Below are 20,900 nucleotides of genomic sequence, written 5' to 3'. Positions count from 1 at the left end.
GCTTTACAACTCGATCCAGAGCATCTATCGCTACCACTACCTGGAACTCTTAACTAGGTGGATCTAGTTCTGGTAAATTCTTATTACCCCAACAGGAAACCTTATAGCCATTAAGTAGTCACCCCACATTCCTCCTTCCCTCCAGCTCCTGGCAAAGACCAATCTGGTTTCTTTTTTTTTTTTTTTTTTTGAGACGGAGTCTCCCTCTGTCACCCAGGCTGGAGTGCAGTGGTGCTATGTCGGCTCACTGCAACCTCCGCCTCCCGGGTTCAAGAGATTCTCCTACCTCAGCCTCCTGAGTAGCTAGGATTATAGGCACCTGCCACCACGCCCGACTAATTTTTTGTATTTTTAGTAGAGATGGGGTTTCACCGTGTTAACCAGGATGGTCTTGATCTCCTGACCTCCTGATCTGCCCACCTCAGCCCCCCAGAGTGCTGGGATTACAGGAGTGAGCCACTGCACCTGGCCTACCAATCTGATTTCTGTCTCTATGGATTTATCTACTCTGGATGTTTCATATAAATGGTTTCAAGCAATACGTGACCTTTTGTGTCTGGCTTCTTTCACTTAGCATAGTGTTTTCAAGGTTCATCTACATTATAGCATGTATCAGTATTTCGTTTTTATGGCGGAATAATATTCCATTGTCTGAATATACTACATTTTGTTTATCCATTCATCAGTTGATAGGCATTTGGGTTGTTTTCATTTTTTGGCTATGGTGAGCAGTGCGGCTATGAACACTTGTGTATGAGTAATTATTTGACTGTTTTTTTTGTTTTGAGATGGAGTCTTGCTCTGTCTCCCAGACTGGAGTGCAGTGGTGTGATCTTGGCTCACTGCAACCTCCACCTCCTAGGTTCAAGTGATCCTCCCACCTCAGCCTCTGAAGTAGCTGGGATTATAGACGCTACCATGCCTGGCTAATTTTTGTATTTTTGGTAGAGACAGGGTTTCACCTTGTTGATCAGGCTGGTCTCGAACTCCTTTCAAGTGATCTGCCCGCCTTAGCCTCCCAAAGTGCTGGGATTACAGGTATGAACCACTGTGCCCAGCCAAATGTCTGTTCTAAATTATTTTGTTATGCCTAGGAATGTATTTGCTGGGTCATAGAGTAACTCCATGTTTAACTTTTTGAGTAACTGCCAAACTGTTCTCTATAGCAGCTATATCATTAATATGTAAACACTGATACCAATAAACTATAGGGGTTCCAATTTCTCCACATTCTTACCAAAATCCCATGTTGGTTTTTTGTGTTTGTTTGTTTGTTTTGAGATGGAGTCTCACTCTGTTGCCCAGTCTAGAGTGCAGTGGCGCAATCTCCACCCACTGCAACCTCCGCCTCCTGGGTTCAAGCAGTTCTCCTGCCTCAGCCTCCCGAGTAGCTGGGATTACAGGTGTGCACAACCTCGCCTGACTAATTTTTGTATTTTTAGTAGAGATGGGGTTTCACCATGTTGGTCAGGCTAGTCTTGAACTCCTGACCTCGTGATCCCCCCACCTCAGCCTCTCAAAGTGTTGGGATTACAGGCTTGAGCCACTGCACCCGGCATCCCTTGCTCTTTTACAACAATAGCATACAATTCATGTCTATGATGCACATATTCCAACTCTGATGTTTCATTTATATATTGAGATGGCACCTGGTTATTTATTTCACTTATTTTAGAGATGGAGTCTCACTGTGTTTCCCAGGCTGTACATGAATTCCGGGGCTCAAGAAGTCCTCCCACCTCAGCCTCCTGAGTAGCTGAGATTACAGGTTCCTGCCACCTAGGTAGGCTAGGGAGCTGGTTATTTAGAGATGTTTGGGCAAGATGTATGTCTGTAGACCTCTTACAGAAAATGACTATTAAGAACCTATTTTTTTCAGACCCCAAAAGAATGAGTTTATTAGCTACATCCTTTCAGAGATGCTGTGTCTTTCTGGGCTATTCATTGTACAAGGTCATTCATTCATATCATGAAATCACATGCCTTTCATTCAAAACCACTGTTGAGTTGATGCTTCTTTTGTTTGCCATCCTTCATTTTCAAGGTATATCTCCATCCTGTGATGCCTTGTCAGCAGAATCTTCCTCTCTATTGCTAGATTTGCTTAATTCCTAAATCTTTTGCAATGCTGTGCCCGACTGCATTATTTTTGCTTCTGTTAGCAGATGTTTTTAAACAATACTCTGCCTCCTAATTTGCAATGGTTTATCCATTTCTCCGGTTGTCAAATCAGGATATTTTGGGACAAAATATACTGCTTTCTCTGACCCTCTGTGCCTGTGTCTGCTATTTCTTTACTTAATAAAGTTAACAGAACATTACCCGATTTGTAAGCATTTGTCAGAACTAATCTATTGGTACATTTAAGATTTGTGCGTTTTGCCATATGTAAATATTATGTCATTTAAAAATATTGTGAACACTATTAAACTCTAGTTAAGATTTAAAAAAAAACTCTAGTTAAGATTATGCAATGCTGAAGTGTTTAGAAATAAAGTATACTGATGTCTGCAATTTGCTTTGAAAAGCACACAGAAATTAAGTTGGATGAATGGATGGACAAAGGGATAGATGAATATGTGATACAGCAAACATTGAAAAATGTTAAATGTAAAATAGATGGTGGGCATCTGTACTATTCTCTCAACCTCTGTTTGAGAATATTCATAATAAAATGTTGGAAAAAAATCTCCCTAACTGCTCTGATAAAATACATAAATCAGCTACTTTCAGAAGCAGATTCTGTGATCACTTCCATTATAGTCTGATCATTTCAATGTATTTCATTCAAGGAAATAAACAAGGCTGGGAGCGGTGGCTCACGCCTGTAATCCCAGCACATTGAGAGGCCGAGGCAGGCGGATCACCTGAGGCCAGGAGTTCGAGACCAGCCCGGCCAACATGGTGAAACCCCGTCTCTACTAAAAATACAAAAATTAGCCAGGCATGGTGGCATGCACCTGTAATCCCAGCTATTTGGGAGGCTGAGGCAGGAGAATCCCTTGAACCCAGGAGGTTGCAGTGAGTGAAGATCGCACCACTGCCCTCCAGCCTGGGCGAAAGAGCAAAACTCTGGCTCAAAAAAAAAAAAAAAAAAAAAAGGAAATAAACTGATATAGAGGAATAAATGGGATTTTATATAGAAAAAGGTTTATAATGTGTGAAGTGTTATGTAAATATGCTATTATTAATACTATTAGCCAGGTTAGGTGGCTCACACCTATAATCCCGGCATTTTGGGAGGCTGAGGTGGGATGATTGCTTCAGACCAGGAATTCAAGACCAGGCTGGGCAACACAGAGAGATCCTGTCTCTATGAAAGAAAAAAAATAGCCAGGTGTAGTGGCGTGTGCCTGTAGTCCTAGCTACTTGGTAGGTTGAGGTGGGATGATCTCTTGAGCCCAGGTGTTTGAGGCTGCAATGAATTATGATCATGCCACCAAACAATGCCTGCTGGGCGACACTGCCGGACTCCATCTTTTTTCTCAGACAGGGTCTTGCTATGATGACCAGGGTGGTCTCAAACTCCTGGGTTCAAGTGATCCTCTGCCTTGGCCTCCCAAAGTGGTGGCATTATAGGTGTGAGCCACCGTGCCTGGCCGAGACCCTGACTTTTGATGTTTAAAGCATTGAGTTTATGCAAAATCTTATTAGTACAATGCAAAACAGTATCTTGAATACGGTTTTATGTTCCTTCAGGTGTTCTCAATAAACTGGAAACTCTTGAAGGAAAAAGGATTATCCTTTTGATTAGCTGTGGGCTCACAAATTTTCTTTTCTTTTTCTTTTTTTTTTTTGAATTGGAGTCTCACACCGTCGCCTGGACTGGAGTGCAGTGATGCGATCTCGGCTCACTGCAACCTCTGCCACCCAGGTTCAAGGGATTCAGCCTCCTAAATAGCTGGGATTACAGGTGCCCGCCAGCACGCCCAGGTAATTTTTTGTATTTTTAGTAGAGATAGGTTTTCACTATGTTGGCCAGGCTGGTCTCCAACGCCTGACCTCATGATCCACCTGCCTCAGCCTCCCAAAGTCCTGGGAATACAGGCATCAGCCACCGCACCTGGCCACAAATTGTCTTAATGAGTATTTCACCTACCTAATGTACTAAATAAACACTGAATGAATCAGTAAACAGTATATTTCACTGATAAGCTCTAAATGAGTGTTGTAAATTACATTTTTTTTTTTTTTTTTTTTTTTGAGACAGAGTCTTGCTCTGTCACCCAGGCTGGAGTGCAGTGGCATGACTTCGGCTCATTGCAAGCTCCACGTCCCGGGTTCACGCCATTCTCCTGTCTCAGCCTCCCAAGTAGCTGGGACTACAGGCACTCGCCACCATGCCCGGCTAATTTTTTTGTATTTTTGGTAGAGACGAGGTTTCACTGTGTTAGCCAGGATGGTCTCGATCTCCTGACCTTGTTATCCGCCCATCTCGGCCTCCCAAAGTGCTGGGATTACAGGCGTGAGCCACCGCACCCGGCCGTAAATTACATTTTATGTTACCGTGTATTGAATATTTTTGCTTTTATTTTTAATCTAAAGTAGCATTTTGGGCAATCCTTTTGGCCATGGAATGGACACATGGGCTATTATGAGTGCCCCTTAATTTTTTTCATTGCCGTAACTATGATGAGTTCAAAACATTTTACTTTTTTGACCAAAGATGAAACTCTGACAGAAAGCATCAGTTATTTCCCTATCTAGTTCACATCGGATCTAACGAAATTATCTTGAGTTTGAGGACAGGATTTTTGACAGTGATCCCAAGCAAAGTTAATGTGGTATCAACCTCAAGTAAGTGGCCAGGGATGTACCCTTGAAAGATTTCTTCTTTTTTTTTGAGACAGTCTCCCACTGTCGCCCAAGCTGGAGTGCAATGGCGCAATCTCGGCTCACTGCAACCTCCACCTCCCGGGTTCAAGCGATTCTCCTGCCTCAGCCTCCTGAGTAGCTGGGATTACAGGTGCGTGCCACCACGCCCAGCTAATTTTTGTATTTTTAATAATTACGGGGTTTCACCATGTTGGTCAGGCTGGTCTCGAACTCCTGACCTCAGGTGATCTGCCCACCTTGGCCTCCCAAAGTGCTGGGACTACAGGCTTGAGCCACCACGCCCGGCCTAGATTTCTTCTTAAAAACTAATCATTCTGCCAGGCACAGCGACTCACACCTGTAATCCCAGCACTTTAGGAGGCCAAGGAGGGCTGATCACTTGGGGCCAGGAGTTTGAGACCAGCTGGGTCGACATGGCAAAACCCCATATGCACTAACAATACAAAAATTACCTGGGCCCACTTGGTTGAAATCCCAGCTACTCAGCAGGCTGAGACATGAGAATTGCTTGAATCCAGGAGGTGGAGGTTGCTGTGAGCTGAGATCTTGCCACTGCACTGCAGCGTGGCCAACAGAGTGAGACTATTTCAAAAAAACAAAAAACCAAGCTGGGTGTGGTGGCTCACGCCTGTAATACCAGCACTTTGGGAGGCCAAAGTGGGCGGATCACCTGAGGTCAGGAGTTCAAGATCAGCCTGGTCAACATGGTGAAACCCCGTCTCTACTAAAAATACAAATATTAGCCGGGAGTGGTGGCGCATACCTATGGTCCCGCTGCTTTGGGAGGCTAAGGCAGGAGAATCACTTGAACCTGGGAGGAGGAGACTGAAGTAAGCTGAGATCAAGCCACTGCACTCCACTCCAGCTTGGGTGGACTGAGTGAGTATCCGTCTCAAAAAAAACAAGCAACAGGCCGGGCATGTTGGCTCATGCCTGTAATCCCAGCACTTTGGGAGGCCAAGGCGGGTGGATCACCTGAGATCAGGAATTCAAAAACAGCCTGGCCAACATGGTGAAACCCCATCTCTACAAAAAAATTAGCCAGGCATGGTGGCAGGTGCCCGTAATCCCAGCTACTTAGGAGGCTGAGGCAGGAGAATCGCTTGAACCCAGGAGGCGGAGGTTGCAGTGAGCCAAGGTTGTGCTACAGCACTCCAGCCTGGGCAACAGAGCGAGACTCCATCTCAAAAAAAAAACAAAAAAAAACCTAATGATTCACTTCGGGAAGCTAAGCCAAGAGTTTGAGCCTGCAGTAAACCATGTAAACCATAACTAAGTCTCTGCACTCCAAGCAGCCTGGGAGATGGTGCAAGACTGTCTCAAAAAACATGATTCACAAATTTAAGTTAAAACCTTTGGATATGTCACTAGAATACCCTTGACATTGTGCCAATAGACAGGCAAGTATTTAAAACAATTCAATCAGTCAGTAGATTGATGAGATAATCAAGTGCAGAAGGAACCTGGGTGGGGAGATACAATTTCATCTGCCTAAATCAGGCAAAGGTCACATGAGTGTTAAAATTAATTACATCTGTATGAAATGGGCTTAAGTTTCCCATTGTCCTAGTGATATGGGGGAAAAAAAAGGGTCAGGCATGCTGGCTCACGCCTGTAATCCCAGCACTTAAGGAGGCATAGAGGAGAGGATCCCTTGAGCCAGGAGTTGGGGACCAGCCTGGACAACATGGCAAAAACCCAACTCTACAAAAAATACTAAAATTACCTGGGCCTGGTGGCATGTGCTTGTAGTCCCAGCTACTTGGGAGGCTGAGATGGGAGGATCTCTTGAGCTCAGGAGGTCAAGGCTGCAGTAAGCTGTGATTTTGCCGCTGCACTCTAGCATGGGTGACAAAGTGACACTGTTTAAAGAAAGAAAAAGGCCGGGCGAGGTGGCTCACGCCTGTAATCCCAGCACTTTGGGAGGCCGAGGCAGGCAATTCCCTTGAGGTCAGGAGTTCGAGACCAGCCTGGGTAACATGATGAAACCCCATCTCTACCAAAAATACAAAAAATTAGCCGGGTGTGGTGGCATGCTCCTGTAATCCCAGCTACTTGGGAGGCTGACGCAGGAGAATTGCTTGAACCTGGGAGGCAGAGGTTGCAGTGAGCTGAGATTGTGCCATTGCACTCCAACTTGGGCGACAGAGAGAGACTCCATCTCGAAAAAAAAAATATATATATATATACATATATATACACACATGCACACACACACACACACACACACACACATATAGAGAGAGAGAGAGAGAGCGTGAGCCAAGAACGCGCCATTGCACTCCAGCCTGGGCGACAAGAGTGAAACTCTGTCTCAAAAGAAAAAAAAAAAAAAGAAATGTTAAATGCTTGAGGTGATGGATTACCCCAATTACTCTGATTTGATTATTACACATAATATGCCTTTATCAAAACATCACATTTGAAGCCCAAATCTCTACAAAAAAAAATTTTTTTTTTGAGAAAGAGTTTCGCTCTTGTTGCCCAGGCTGGAGTGCAATGGCGTGATCTCGGCTCACTGCAACCTCCGCCTCTCAGGTTCAAGTGATTCTCCTGCCCCAGCCTCCCAAATAGATGGGATTACAGGCATGCGCCACCACGCCTGGCTAATTTTGTATTTTTAGTAGAGACGGGTTTCTTTATGTTGGTCAGCCTGGTTGCAAACCCTCAATCTCAGGTGATCCACCTATCTCGGCCTCCCGAAGTGCTGGGATTATAGGAGTAAGTCATCACACCCAGACAAAAAAAATTTTTTAAAAATTAAGCTGGGCACGGTGATGTGCACCTGTTTTTCTAGCTAATTGGGAGGCTGAGCTGGGAGGATTGCTTGAGCCCAGGAGTGCAAGGTTACAGTAATCTATGATGTTGCCACTGCACTTCAGCCTGTGGGACAGTGTGAGACCCTGTCTCAATTAAAAAACCAAACAATTCTACTTGCTGTAGATTTTTGGGGACAAAAAACCAAACCAAACCAAACCACATGTATCTGATAAACATATACATTTAAAATGTACCCTTAATAATTAAAAAATTAAAAATCCACATTGGTAAAATACATTTAGTTTTCAGCCAAATTCTCTAAGTATATTCATTACCTTTTTGGCTCTATTTCAAGCTCTATTCCTCCATCTTTTGAAAGCAAAATGATGAAAGGGGAATTAATTTACATAGAAAGTTCATGAACCAGAGTTAGTGAAGTTTTGTAAAGTGAATGAAAAGCATCTTATGTTCGTGATATTTTCTTTTGTGTTAAGAGACAGGGTCTTGCTCTGCAGCCCAGGCTGGGGTGAAGTGGCACATGATTCTAGCTGACTGCAGTCTTGAAGTCCTGGGCCCAAGCTATCCTCCCATCTCAGCCTCCTGAGTAGTTGGAACTACAGACATGCATCACCACGTCTGGCTAATTTTAAATTTTTTGTAGAGACAGGGTCTTGCTATATTGTCCAGGCTGGTCTCAAACTCCTGGACTCAAGCAATCCTCCTGCCTTGGCCTCTCAAAGTGCTGGGATAACAGCCCACGAGCCGCCATGCCTGGGGATATTTTCTTTTAAACATAAAAAATACTTGTTTCAGAAACTTGATTTTTCCAAACGGCTTTTCTTGATGATCTGCTAAGTTGCCATATTGCCTCTGATGGTCCTTGAGCAGAAAACTATTTAAGGGACCTTAAATCATCAAGCGACTTAGAGCTTAAATCCTTCCTCTTCCCAAACAAGAAGTCTAGCGGTTAAGGTCAAATTCTGTCATGTCATGTTCCTAAACAAACAAGAAAAACCAAGTGCCATCTTCACGCTTTCATTTTGCACAAATCATAATACTGGAATTACCGAGGGGCAGGAAGAGATAGCAAAGTTTAGCTTGCTTTATTTCTGACATATTATGCTTCAATTTCCTGTGACGGTTTTCTTTTCTTTTTCTTTCTTTTTTTTTTGAGATGGAGTCTCGATCTCTGTCACCCAGGCTGGAGTGCAATGGCATGATCTCAGCTCACTGCAACCTCTGCCTCCCAGGTTCAAGTGATTCTCCTGCCTCAGCCTCCCGAGTAGCTGGGAATTGCAGGCGCCTGCCACCTAGTTTTTTTTTTTATTTTTAGTAGAGACAGGGTTTCGCCATGTTGGTCAGGTCTTGAACTCCTGACCTCAGGCGGTCCACCCGCATCGGCCTCCCAAAGTGCTGGGATTAGATGCATGAGCCACTGCGCCCTGCCTCCAGAGCGAGACTGTCTCAGAAATAAAATAAAAAGAGGATCTGAATTTTCAGAAAAAGGATTAAGGGAGTATTCTAACTACAAAATAACTGTTATTAATAATCCTCTAAGATAAATCCTAACCTGTGTGTAAAGTTAACCTGAGAGGCAAAACCACTTAACATCTGTATTTCCTCTAAATAATTTTGTTTAGCAGAAACAGAAGTTAGCTGTTTTGAAGATCAAATATTTGCCAGGCGTTTTACAGACATTATATCATTTAATCTTCACTATAGCCCTTCTGAGCCTTCATTCATTAATTTACTGAGGGTCCACTTGGGCAGACATGCCCTGCTAACCTCTTAAAATTCAGTACTGAGCATTACCTGCCTTCCTCAGTCTCAAGTAGCTTAGACTAGCTACTAAGCACGTCCTCTTTTAAATCAGGAAATGAAAGATCCCCTCTGAGAGGTTAATTTGCTTGTCCAAGGTCACACAGTGTTGCAGCAGCTAGTTACACTAATCAAGGCGTCTCATTTCCAATCTTTTCTGCCCTCAATCATTAGACTGTTAAGATTAGAGGGTAAGATTTTTGCTTTGAAGACTTCTTTCCAGTTTTTTTTCCCAGCATCTAGGAAGAAACTTCACACAGTACTGACCAAAGAACAAATGGCTAATTCATACTCTAATTACCTGGCATCTAGAAGACTTCAGGGGAGAGGAGCCAGGTCCCAGGGGGAAGGGGGCCTTTTTTTTGTTGTTGGGGGGGGTGTCTTATTTTTTCACCAAATCGTTCAGTAATATTCAGGAAGGGGAACATTTTTGAAGGAACGGTAGCAACCCTGACACAAGAGCTGATTAAATTCGGGGCACAAAACTGATCCCATGCCAAGGGAAGCAAGAATTTATTTTTTCCACCTTTTTTTTGCTTTTCTCCACTATTTCCAAGGTTGTTTCAAAGCTCGACAGTGGAGGCCGCGCCATTGGCTCCAAATGACAGGGAAATCTATTTTTATTATCTCCCCCTCTCCCCCTACCCCTAAAGATCTCTTCTTCTGGCCTTCTGATACACTTTTCCACTTCCTCTCCACCCTCAGCGGATAATCTGAATATGGCCGTTTTATCCTATCGCCATAAGGACTAGGTTGCCTTATGGCGACCTTGACAGCCATCTGTGTGGGAGGCCGGAGCGGGGGCGATCGGCTGTGCCGAAGGAATCGTCAGATGGCCGTGAGGAGGCGCCACGAGGGGGAGGTGACCGCTGAGCTCCACTCAGCGAGGAGCTCTCTGAAAGATTGACAGGCAGCCTACCAACTGTCTTTGCCCTAGAGACCCGCTCTGTCTCGCGAGATTTGGGTGCTTACGCGGAGGGGGAGTGAAAGGCGCCTCGCTGAATGGGGGATGGGAATATCTGTGGCGCAATCATTGCGCGAGATTGGGCTACGGTCGCCGGAGCCATACTTAGGTCTCGCGATACTTCGGCCGCTCAGATTTGGAGCTTGGGGCAGCTTCTCGCGAGAGCCCGTGCTGAGGGCTCTGTGAGGCCCCGTGTGTTTGTGTGTGTGTATGTGTGCTGGTGAATGTGAGTACAGGGAAGCAGCGGCCGCCATTTCAGGGAGCTTGTCGACGCTGTCGCAGGGGTGGATCCTGAGCTGCCGAAGCCGCCGTCCTGCTCTCCCGCGTGGGCTTCTCTAATTCCATTGTTTTTTTTAGATTCTCTCGGGCCTAGCCGTCCTTGCAACCCGATATTCGGGCTGGGCGGTTCCGCGGCCTGGGCCTAGGGGCTTCACAGTAGCAACAGAAGCGGCGGCGGCGGCGGCAGCAGCAGCAGCAGCAGCAGCAATCTCTTCCCGAACACGAGCACCACAGGCGCCCGAAGGCCGGAACAGGTACGGGGCGTTGCGGACCCGCGTATTATCTCAGCTTTCTCGAGGTTTGGCTCCATTTTGGGCTGAGGGGCGCTTTTGGCGGTCTTTAGCGACCGGGGTGGGGGGTGGTTTTCGAGAAATCGGCCCTGTTTCAGTGACCGCGCCCTTATTTTCCAGTCGGGTATAGTCTGGATTCTTGGGGCGGTAGGGACCCCCGAGAGGCCGCGGTAGAATGGTGACCTGTCTCCTTCGAGGCCTGGGCCGGCCGCGACCTCCCAACATGGCGCCAGTTGAACGCTGCCTTGGCTCATAACCCCTCCCAATGGAGGGAGTTTCCCTTTGCCCCTAAAATGGCAGCGCGGGTTTTTGCCCGGAAAGAGGCGCTCTCGTTCGGGTCTCCCAGTTTCTGTTTTTGGAGTTGACAGCAGTTTTAAATATTGGATACTGAAGTCTTTATTTTCGTGTGTTTCGTGTAAGAGGCGTTTTGGATTTACTTACGTAAGCCAAACCTGGTTAAAGTGCGTGTCACTTTAGTCATTAATTGTAGGGCTTTTGGAGGTTTTTCTTAACTTTTCGAGTGTGTCGGCTGAGAAAAATTCAGTCGATTTGAAAAACCAGGCCGGGCGCGGTGGCTCACGCCTGTAATCCCAGCAGTTTGGGAGGCAGAGGCAGGCGGATCACTTGAGGTTAGGAGTTCGAGACCAACCTCATCAACATGGTGAAACCCCGTCTCTACCAAAAATACAAAAATTAGCCGGGCGTGGTGGCAGGCGCCTGTGATCCCAGCTATTCGGGAGGTGAGGTAGGAGGATCGCTGGAACCTGGGAGGCGGAGCTTGCAGTGAGCCGAGATCGCGCTACTGCACTTCAGCCTGGGCAACTAGAGCGAAACTCCGTCTCAAAAAAAAAAAGAAAAATGTTTACTCACGGAATCGTCTTGTTCTTTTCCTAGGCGTTTAGAGAAAATGTTAGACGATATAGGCAACAAGACTGAAACTTGTTTCACATTGTCAAAAAAATGTTTACTCAAGAAATTGTCTTGTTCTTTTCCTAGGCGTTTAGAGAAGATGGCAGACGATATTGATATTGAAGCAATGCTTGAGGCTCCTTACAAGAAGGTGAGAAAAAACATGTCAGTGAGGTTTATATATTTCTTAATTTAGCATTATTCACGAAACTACTGCTGAAATGTAAACTAACCTCCCCGGAGCCCTCTTGATTTATCTTATCAGAGATGCATTACGTGTAACTTACAAAAGTAAATATTTGCTATTGATGTAATAATATTGTGCAGTAGTTTCACTTCAGCGTGATGAATAAATGCCCATCTATCTCTCTTTGTAGACTTGCCTAACGATATCTCACCTCTACTCCCATGAATTCACCTTTGATTCCAGTGTGAACTGTCAATCATAAGGTAGTAATTGAGTGACTTATCGCTGTACCGTGGTCCCCTAGGTAAAATGACTCAACTAAGAATTACCACCTCCAGTTTGGTATAGCAAAAAGGTGAATGTAGTGGTTTGGGAAAAAGCAGGGGTCCAAGAATAACAAAGCATAACCAGTCTGTGGCAAGTTAAATCTTCTAATAGTCTTATAAGAAGAAATGGGTGAGATTTTAAAATTTATGTATCTATGTAAGACTGGTGATAGTAAATCTTAAAACAGTCCAGTGGCAATCTGCTGCTCAGTTAATAATTACTAAAATTCTTGGATCCCTGAATAGAAATTAAAAAAAAAAATACAAGAGGCAGTATCACAGCTTAGAGTCACTTGATGACTGTTTTACTGTTCTCCATATTGTTTTTATTTTTAATTAGGCCCTACCATAGTATTTCACACTAAAAACAAAGGAATTATATTGGCTAATATAGTCTTTGACTCATTTCGGTATCTCAGTAAAAGTAAACTGTCTTTTCATTGTTTCACCAGTTGGTGGTGAAAATAGCAGTATGCATGCATTATCACTGGTGTCACAAACTGTAAGCTTTGTAAGTTAGCACTTTACTCCTATAGCTGATGTAATCAAACTTTAAACATTTCACTAAACCTTTTAAAAATAATACGTTTGTTTTGGATTGTATAGCACGACCATGTGGTACCAATTTGGATGAATTCTTGATAGATTTAAATAGTGTATGTAATTTTGTAATGCTTAGACTCTTGAAGAGCTACTTTCTGTTTTAATGTTAAGATTCTTGTGTCTTAGTTTTTTTTAACATGGATGTAATTCCATGTAAACAGGTATGGAAGTAGGAAATGTTTAGGCTGGACTTGGTGGATTATTAATTGACTTTCTTGGGTTCTTGGGAGTCAACATTACTAAAGCAGTGTGAATCCCTGTTTGCTTCAGGGCGAGATGTGTGACAGAGGTGGCATCAAGCTCTTACAGTCCCAACCCTCCAACGGAAATGGGCGAAGATCTCAGGAATGGCATCGGTCACAGGAAATCGATAGTGGCTGGCTGCTAGCATGGCCACTTGGGGCTTAGGCAGAAATAGAGCCATGGTACTGACCAAAGGGACCATAGCACATGGAATAAAACTCAAAACAGGACTTCATGTTTTATGGAAATTATATTTAACCACTTCAACATTGTAAATCTGGATAACTTAATATCTAAACTATATAAGAAAGTAAAATTTAACATGTTAATATGGAAAATTTTTTTATTTTTGTATCTTGATGACTTAAATGTAAGCAACAAAGTGGTTAAACACATACCCATCTAAATTTTTTTATAGCCTTCCATGTTAAACTATAAGTAAATAATTAGTTTTAAAATTGTTTTGTATTTTCTTATTCCTGTTCCCTTTACCCTTTGACAACTTGAAATGTTACCACTTCGTCCTCATGATGTTCTTCTATCAACCCTGCTTAGGATGAGAACAAGTTGAGCAGTGCCAACGGCCATGAAGAACGTAGCAAAAAGTGAGTTTTAAGAAGGGGCTTGGGGGAGGGTGGTGAGCTTTTTTGTGGTTTTAGACCTTAAGTTGTGTTCCTGTGGCTAAAGTATACAAAATTCTCTTCTGAAGCTTTTCTTTGCTGCTTTTAGAAAATTGGTTCTTTGCCTTTTGAGACAAACTCTTTGAGGAACTGTGGATTTTTTTGCTTAGATTTCAGAATATAGTTTCAGATACCTTCCCCTCCAAGTCCATCATGACAATCTGGTGACAAGTTCTGTATTAGAGGTTGTCTTGTTTTAAATTTGTTAACTTTGGTTTGATATTTGGTTATCTTACTGATAAAACTGTTATATATCCATTGATCTTAAAAGGTAGAAAGAGTTAAATTAGGTGATAACTAGGCCATGGAAAGTATTGTTTGCCCTAAATTGCCGAAGGAGTCAAAGCTGTGAATTATTTCTGCAACTTGCTGCTCAGAGGCCCTTTTGGAAGTGATGCAACAGAGTACTTAAGTACTTCTAAAGGTGGCTTTCATTATCTTAGGCCTTTTAAACTCTAGACTTAACAGGGTGGGGATTTTGGAAATTATGAATATTATATCTGTACACTTTATTTGGGTAAGATGAGTGACTCAATAGAACTCTACTATAGACTAGTACAGAAAACAGTGTACGAAAAGTCTTAGGTAACAGATATGATGAGATCCACTTTTTTTTTTTCTTTTCTTGTGAGATGGAGTCTCGCTCTGTAGCCCAGGCTGGAGTGCAGTGGCGCAGTCTGGGCTCACTGCAACCTCCGCCTCCTGGGTTCAAGTGATTCTTTGATTTTTTTTTTTTTTTTTTTTTCTTTTGACATGGAGTCTGGCAGTGTCGCCCAGGCTGGGGTGCAGTGAGTGGTTCTATCACGGCTCACTGCAACCACCGCCTCCCAGATTCAAGTGATTCCCCTGCCTCAGCCTCCGATTAGCTGGGACTACAGGCTCGCGCCATCACGCCTGGCTAATTTTTTTTGTATTTTTAGTAGAGAGGGAGTTTCACCGTGTTAGCCAGAATGGTCTCCATCTCCTGACCTCTCATGATCCTCCTGCCGTGGCCTCCCAAAGTGTTGGGATTACAGGTGTGAGCCACTGCGCCTGGCCTTTTTTTTTTTTTGACACGGAGTCTTGCTCTGTTGCCCAGGCTGGAGTGCAGTGGTGTGATCTCTGCTCACTGCAAGCTCCGCCTCCTGGGTTCACGCTATTCTCCTGCCTCAGCCTCCCAAGTAGCAGGGACTACAGGCGCCTGCCACCACACCTGGCTAATTTTTTGTAATTTTAGTAGAGACAGGGTTTCACTGTGTTAGCCAGGATTGACCTTGTGATCCGCCTGCCTTGGCCTCCCAAAGTGCTGGGATTACAGGTGTGAGCCACCGTGCCCAGCCTCTGTCTTTATTTTTTCTTTGACAGAGTTTCGTTTTTGTCACCCAGGCTGGAGCACCATGACGTGATCTCAGCTCACAGCAACCTCTGCCTCCTGGGTTCAGGCAGTTCTCCTGCCTCAGCCTCCCGAGTAGCTGGGATTACAGGTGCCCGCCACCATGCCTGGCTAATTTTTTTTTTTTTTTGAGATGGAGTTTCAGTCTGTTGCCCAGGCCGGAGTGCAGTGGCGCAGTCTTGGCTCACTGCAACCTCTGCCACCCGGGCTTAAGCGATTCTTCCGCCTCAGCCTCCCGAGCAGCTGGGATTACAGGTGCCTGCCACCGCACCTGGCTAATTTTTGTACTTTTGGTAGAGATGGGGATTCACCATCCTGGCCAGGCTGGTCTTCAACTCCTGACCTCGTGATCCACCTGCCTTGGCCTCCTAAAGTGCTGGGATTACAGGCGTGAGCGAGCCATCGTGCCCAGCCGATTTTTGTGTTTTTAGTAGAGACAGGGTTTCACGATGTTGGCCAGGATGGTCTCCATCTCTTGACCTCATGATCCGCCCGCCTTGGCTTCCCAAAGTGCTGGGATTACAGGCGTGAGACATGGACCCAACTGAGACTCCGTCTTAAAAAAAAATCTGGGCTTGGCGTGGTGGCTCACACGTGTAATCCCAGCACTTTGGGAGGCTCAGGCGGGTGGATCACAAGGTCAGGAGATCGAGACCATCCTGGCCAACGTGGTGAAACTCCGTCTCTACTAAAAATACAAAAATTAGCTGGGCGTGGTGGTGCACGCCTGTAGTCCCAGCTACTCTCGGGAGGCTGAGGCAGGAGAATCGCTTGAACCTGGGAGGCAGAGGTTGTAGTGAGCTAAGATTGTGCCATTGTACTCCACCCTGGAGACAGAGCGAGACTCTGTCTCAAACAAACATAAAAATCTGTCATACTTACGACCTTATGTTAATGAAAAACAAGAGAAAAATAGCCATTTATTTGATTTCTTTTTGGCTCTTTTCCTCCTAAGATCCCTAAATGCTTCATAGTAAGGATGTCAGTCATTCTCACTACAACTGTGTTAGGTAGGTTGATAAAATTTCATAAAACAGATGAGAAAATATATAATGTTATTCAGGGCTTGTTAAGCCACTATTTTTTTTTTCTTGTAGTTCCCCTAAAATAATGTGGTAATGGATTAAAAATGATATAATTTGTAGAAAATGTGCTCCTTTTTTCTGGTATAAGCTTGGATGGGAGTCATTTATAGTTCCTCACCAATCACAAGAAATTGTGGGGATCAGGTTGGGTTTAGTCTTGATGTGGGATCTGAGGCAGCCAACCAGAGGTATGGTTTATGTCATCTGGTTTTAGACTTTCTGCCACAGTAATGGTTTCCTAATGTTTTTGTTTTGCAATTCTCTAATCAAAAGAAAACCCAGGAAGGTGTATCCATATAAGTTGACATAAATTATCCAATTTAGGTGTCAGGCCGAGTGGCTAAAGATTTCGCTTCAAGTGCCAGAAGGATAAGAACGTACACTTTTGGGTACAGACCTTCGTTACTGTACCATTCTCTCATGTCGCTTTTTGCCACTAAGGTCATCTCCGGTGTCTACTTGTTTTTATCCTGTGTATAAGCTGATTAAGGCTACAAGCTTTTACAAGGAAGCTGAGCATCAAGTTCTCCATGTGTGATATTCGGTGGCCTTTGTCTAATGTAGAGAACCACAGGACTAAATAGAAGAATGGACAATTTTCTTTAACCATGAGATTGTCTAAGGGAAGATCCTTTCAAAACACTTTGGTAATCTTAAAATACTTTCCAGTCAGACTTCTCGTCAATTATAGGTGATAAATAAATGATTCCCTTGTTCAATCAGGACTCTTGATTTTCTGAAGGAACTTTATGTTTCAAATTAATTTTAAAGTTACCTGGAAGAAAATTTTTGTATTTAGGAATAGATATAAAACATACAGAACACTCTGCTTTAAACCTTTAGTACTAAATTAAATTTCTTAACCAAAGGAAAGTGCCGTGTTGCATTTTTCATTCTAAAACTTCATTGTCTTAAAAGCCACATGGAGCTATAGTTTGTTAGGTAGTAGAAAAATGGCATGTTCTGAGAAACAGTTGACTGAGTATAAATTTTTTTAATTGTATAATTCTGATTCTTAACATACACTTCATAGTATCCTAGAATAGTAAAAGGAACAAAGTTTATTGTGACACAGACTGGTTGTCAACCTATTTTCTGAAGAGCTGTAAACCTGAGTTTTTGCATATGTCAAGGTATGCATCCTAAGTGCTTGAGCTTGCCCTCGTGGGAATATTATTTGTTAAAGTAACCAGTTTTGCAAAGTCTAAATCAGCGTCCATTCCGTTAAGCTCTTTAGAGAATTACTCAATAAAAGATAACATTAAAATGACACAGTTGAAATATATTGGCTACTGTGGTGTGGATTATCTATAAATTTTGGAATAAATGACTTTTCTATTTTTTTTCTTATTTTCCAGAATACTTTGCATTAAAAATTTAGATCTTCTTACATGGAAGAGGTCAAATCCAGTTATAGCAAAACACCTTTACTGCAGAGGCCATATAACCAAAAAGTCCAAAGGCCCAGCCCAGTGGACCATTTACTTCAGTGATGTTCAGTACAAAATTTCACTGCCATTAAAGACTTTGGAAAGTCCCTTTTAAGTTGTAACAGGATTTGACTATTAGTGTGGATTTCGATAACCCTTCTTTAGTTAATGTAATAAATGCTCTTTGAAGCTGGAAATATACTGGTTTCTTGCATCCTTATAGTTTTCTCTGGGCTTTTATGCAAAAGATTGTATTTTCTGAATGTCTTAGTATGTTGCTGTCTTTTTACCTGCCTGGGGTTGCCTTCAGATGTGGGTGAGGACTTGTTTACAAAAAGTCCTAGAAGACCTTAAGTTAAAATTAGCTCTCCAATTTTCAAGTATTTTCTTTTGGCAGAATAAGTTTTGGGTCCTATGAGAGGTAAATAGGTTGGTTGCCTCTCTTGCTATAGCCCATCTAGAGCACAACAAAAACTTTGTTTTTGAGGGGGATGGAGTTACTTTTTACCTTGTCCCCTAATTGAATATATTTAGGACTTTTGGTTTTAGAAATCTCAGAGTTCTATAGTTGGAATAGTGTCACAGAGATAGTGTTAGGTTTCTTAGGCAACAAAATTGGAGTGTTACCTATTGCCCATCTGGGCATGGCTTTGATGAGTTCCATATAAATAATGAGTGTAGCCTAATTTTCTGTCATGTGCTACCTAGCATATACATTTCTGACAGTCAGGTGGATTATCTTGAAATTTTAGACAAACTTTCTGCCTCCTTGGAAAGCTCTACATCTCCTTGTGATTGGAGTGTGGGTTTCAAGATTCCAGAAGGTGGGTGTCTTCATTTTCTATTTTCAATGCACTCTAAAGATGACCTGCTTACAGGTTCTCTGAGGCAGACCTCAGTTGCTCTTGTGATATGTAACTTTGCTTTGATAAGGAATAAACAATTACATATCCAGATAATGATACAGAATTGTCAAAATGTTTAATCATTAAGCCACTACAAATAGACATTTTAGTGGAATAAACTGATTTTGAAATGTCTTTCAATTTATATTGAAATATCTGAAGGCACCTCTAAAATTTGGGTGATGACACAGAGGTATAGATTATAAGATTTAATTATGAATGGGTGGTATACTGTGAAGACTACGGAAGTGAGCAGAAAGATATGTTTGGCTTTTCTGGTTTTTAGTTAGAGATTTTAAAAAGGTCTGTGAAGGTCAAGTTGATCATTGGTTTTGATTGCATCCCACAGGTTTCTATAAACTGGCTTAAAAATGGCATACTCCATTTTCTGGTGTATTCATTGTAACTTTAGGAAGTATTTGAAATGGTCACATTAAAGTCTAGGAATGTCAAAATGTATTTTAATGCGTTAGTTCTTTTTCTTTTTCTTTTTCTTTTTTTTTGGAGACAGTCTTGCTCTGTTGCTCAGGCTGGAGTACAGTGGCATGATTTCGGCTCACTCCAACCTCCGCCTCCCAGGTTCAAGCGATTCTCCTGCCTCAGCCTTCACAGTAGCTGGAACTACAGGCCTGTGCCACCACGACCCACTACTTTTTGCATTTTTTAGTAGAGATGGGTTTTCACCATGTCTACTAGGCTGGTCTTGAACTCCTGACCTCAGGTGACCTGCCTTCCTCAGCCTCCCAAAGTGCTGAGATTACAGGACCAAAGTGCTGAGATTACAGGTGTGAGCCACCGAGCTTGGAGTTGGGTTTTTTTTTTTTTTTTTTTGAGATGGAGTTTTGCTCTTTTTGCCCAGGCTGGAGTGCAATGGCATGGTCTCAGCTCGCTGCAACCTCCACCTCCCGGGTTCAAGCAATTCTCTTGCTTCAGCCTCCCAAGTAGCTGTGATTACCGGCATGCACCATCAGGCCTGGCTAATTTTTGTATTTTTGGTAGAGAGGGGATTTCACCGTGTTGGCCGGGCTGGTCTCAAACTTCTGACCTCAAGTGATCTGCCTGCCTCAGCCTCCCAAAGGGTTGGGATTACAGGCGTGAGCCACTGCACTGGCCTGCATTAGTTCTTATTGTCCTTTGTCATTACGGTTTTGCCCATGAAAACCAAAATGTTGATGTCTATGTGACCCTTTGAACGTGTTAAATATTTCCATATGTAAATGGGGGCAAAATTGACTTAATGGTAAATTACTATATTTGATGAAAATTTTTATAAATGAACCAGTACTAGTACTTGAATGTGAAAATATTCTATTGTAAGTTTGTTTTATTAATTTATTTTGCGGATTACAGTAATGCTTTTGTTGGCCTGTTGTATGACAAACTATTTAAAGGTTCACATTTTGATTTGTATTTGCCAACAAGCCCTGTTGCTTGTTAAAGCTATAGCTAACTCTCAGGAGATAATTGCAGTTCTACTCTTAGAGGATGGTGTCTTTCAAATAATGTCTTGTCTGCTGATTTTCAGTAATGTTAATATAAGGTAAAAGGGATATTGTTTACTATACGTAGCAATTTTTTTAGACAGAGTCTTACTCTGTCGCCCAGGCTGGAGTACCAGTGGCGGGATCTTGGCTCACTGCAACCTCCACTTCCCGGGTTTGAGCAAATCTCCTGCCTTAGCCTCCCAAGTAGCTGGGACTACAGGCACACGGTACTATGCCCGGCTAATTTTTGTATTTTTATGAGGGACGGGGTTTCACTACATTGGCCAGACTGGTCTTGAACTCCTGACCTTATGATCTGCCTGCCTCGGCCTACCAAAGTGCTGAGATTACAGGATTTTTTTTTTTAAGTATGATTATGTACCATTGTATCATAGTAAAACTAGCCAAAGAAATTTATGAAAGGATAAAAAAATGATTCTGGCCATAAAAGGTGTAGTATATTTTGGTGGGTTCTTAAGCCAGCATGATAATGGCGAGTTTTTTTCTTCTCAGGAGGAAAAAAAGCAAGAGCAGAAGTCGTAGTCATGAACGAAAGAGAAGCAAAAGTAAGGAACGGAAGCGAAGTAGAGACAGAGAAAGGAAAAAGAGCAAAAGCCGTGAAAGAAAGCGAAGTAGAAGCAAGGAGAGGCGACGGAGCCGCTCAAGAAGTCGAGATCGAAGATTTAGAGGCCGCTACAGAAGTCCTTAGTATGTAACTATAGTTATGAT

At 43.1% G+C, this 20,900-nt stretch overlaps 1 protein-coding gene across 10 annotated transcripts in view; it reads left to right on the top strand.

Moving 5' to 3' along the window:
- Positions 1-10,435: 10,435 nt before the first annotated feature.
- The window catches only part of RBM39 (RNA binding motif protein 39), a 38,640-nt gene continuing 28,175 nt past the window's right edge, over positions 10,436-20,900 (top strand). For 4 of the 10 annotated variants that reach the window (XM_016947107.4, XM_016947106.4, XM_016947105.4 and 1 more), the window contains exons 1-4: positions 10,436-10,911; positions 11,944-12,007; positions 13,771-13,820; positions 20,685-20,879. In XM_016947107.4, the coding sequence (XP_016802596.1) occupies positions 11,957-12,007; positions 13,771-13,820; positions 20,685-20,879 (296 nt within the window). In that variant the 5' untranslated portion in view covers positions 10,436-10,911; positions 11,944-11,956. Of the gene's footprint in view, positions 10,912-11,943; positions 12,008-12,233; positions 12,307-13,770; positions 13,821-17,710; positions 18,611-20,684; positions 20,880-20,900 lie in introns of those variants that run through there. The other 6 variants (XM_063802861.1, XM_063802863.1, XM_063802862.1 and 3 more) reach the window with 6 other exon arrangements.

The sequence above is a fragment of the Pan troglodytes genome, chromosome 21 (assembly GCF_028858775.2).
Source record: "Pan troglodytes isolate AG18354 chromosome 21, NHGRI_mPanTro3-v2.0_pri, whole genome shotgun sequence".
Taxonomy (NCBI): Eukaryota; Metazoa; Chordata; class Mammalia; order Primates; family Hominidae; genus Pan; species Pan troglodytes.
Note: the sequence above shows the minus strand (reverse complement) of the source record. Positions and strands in the feature narration are given on the sequence as shown.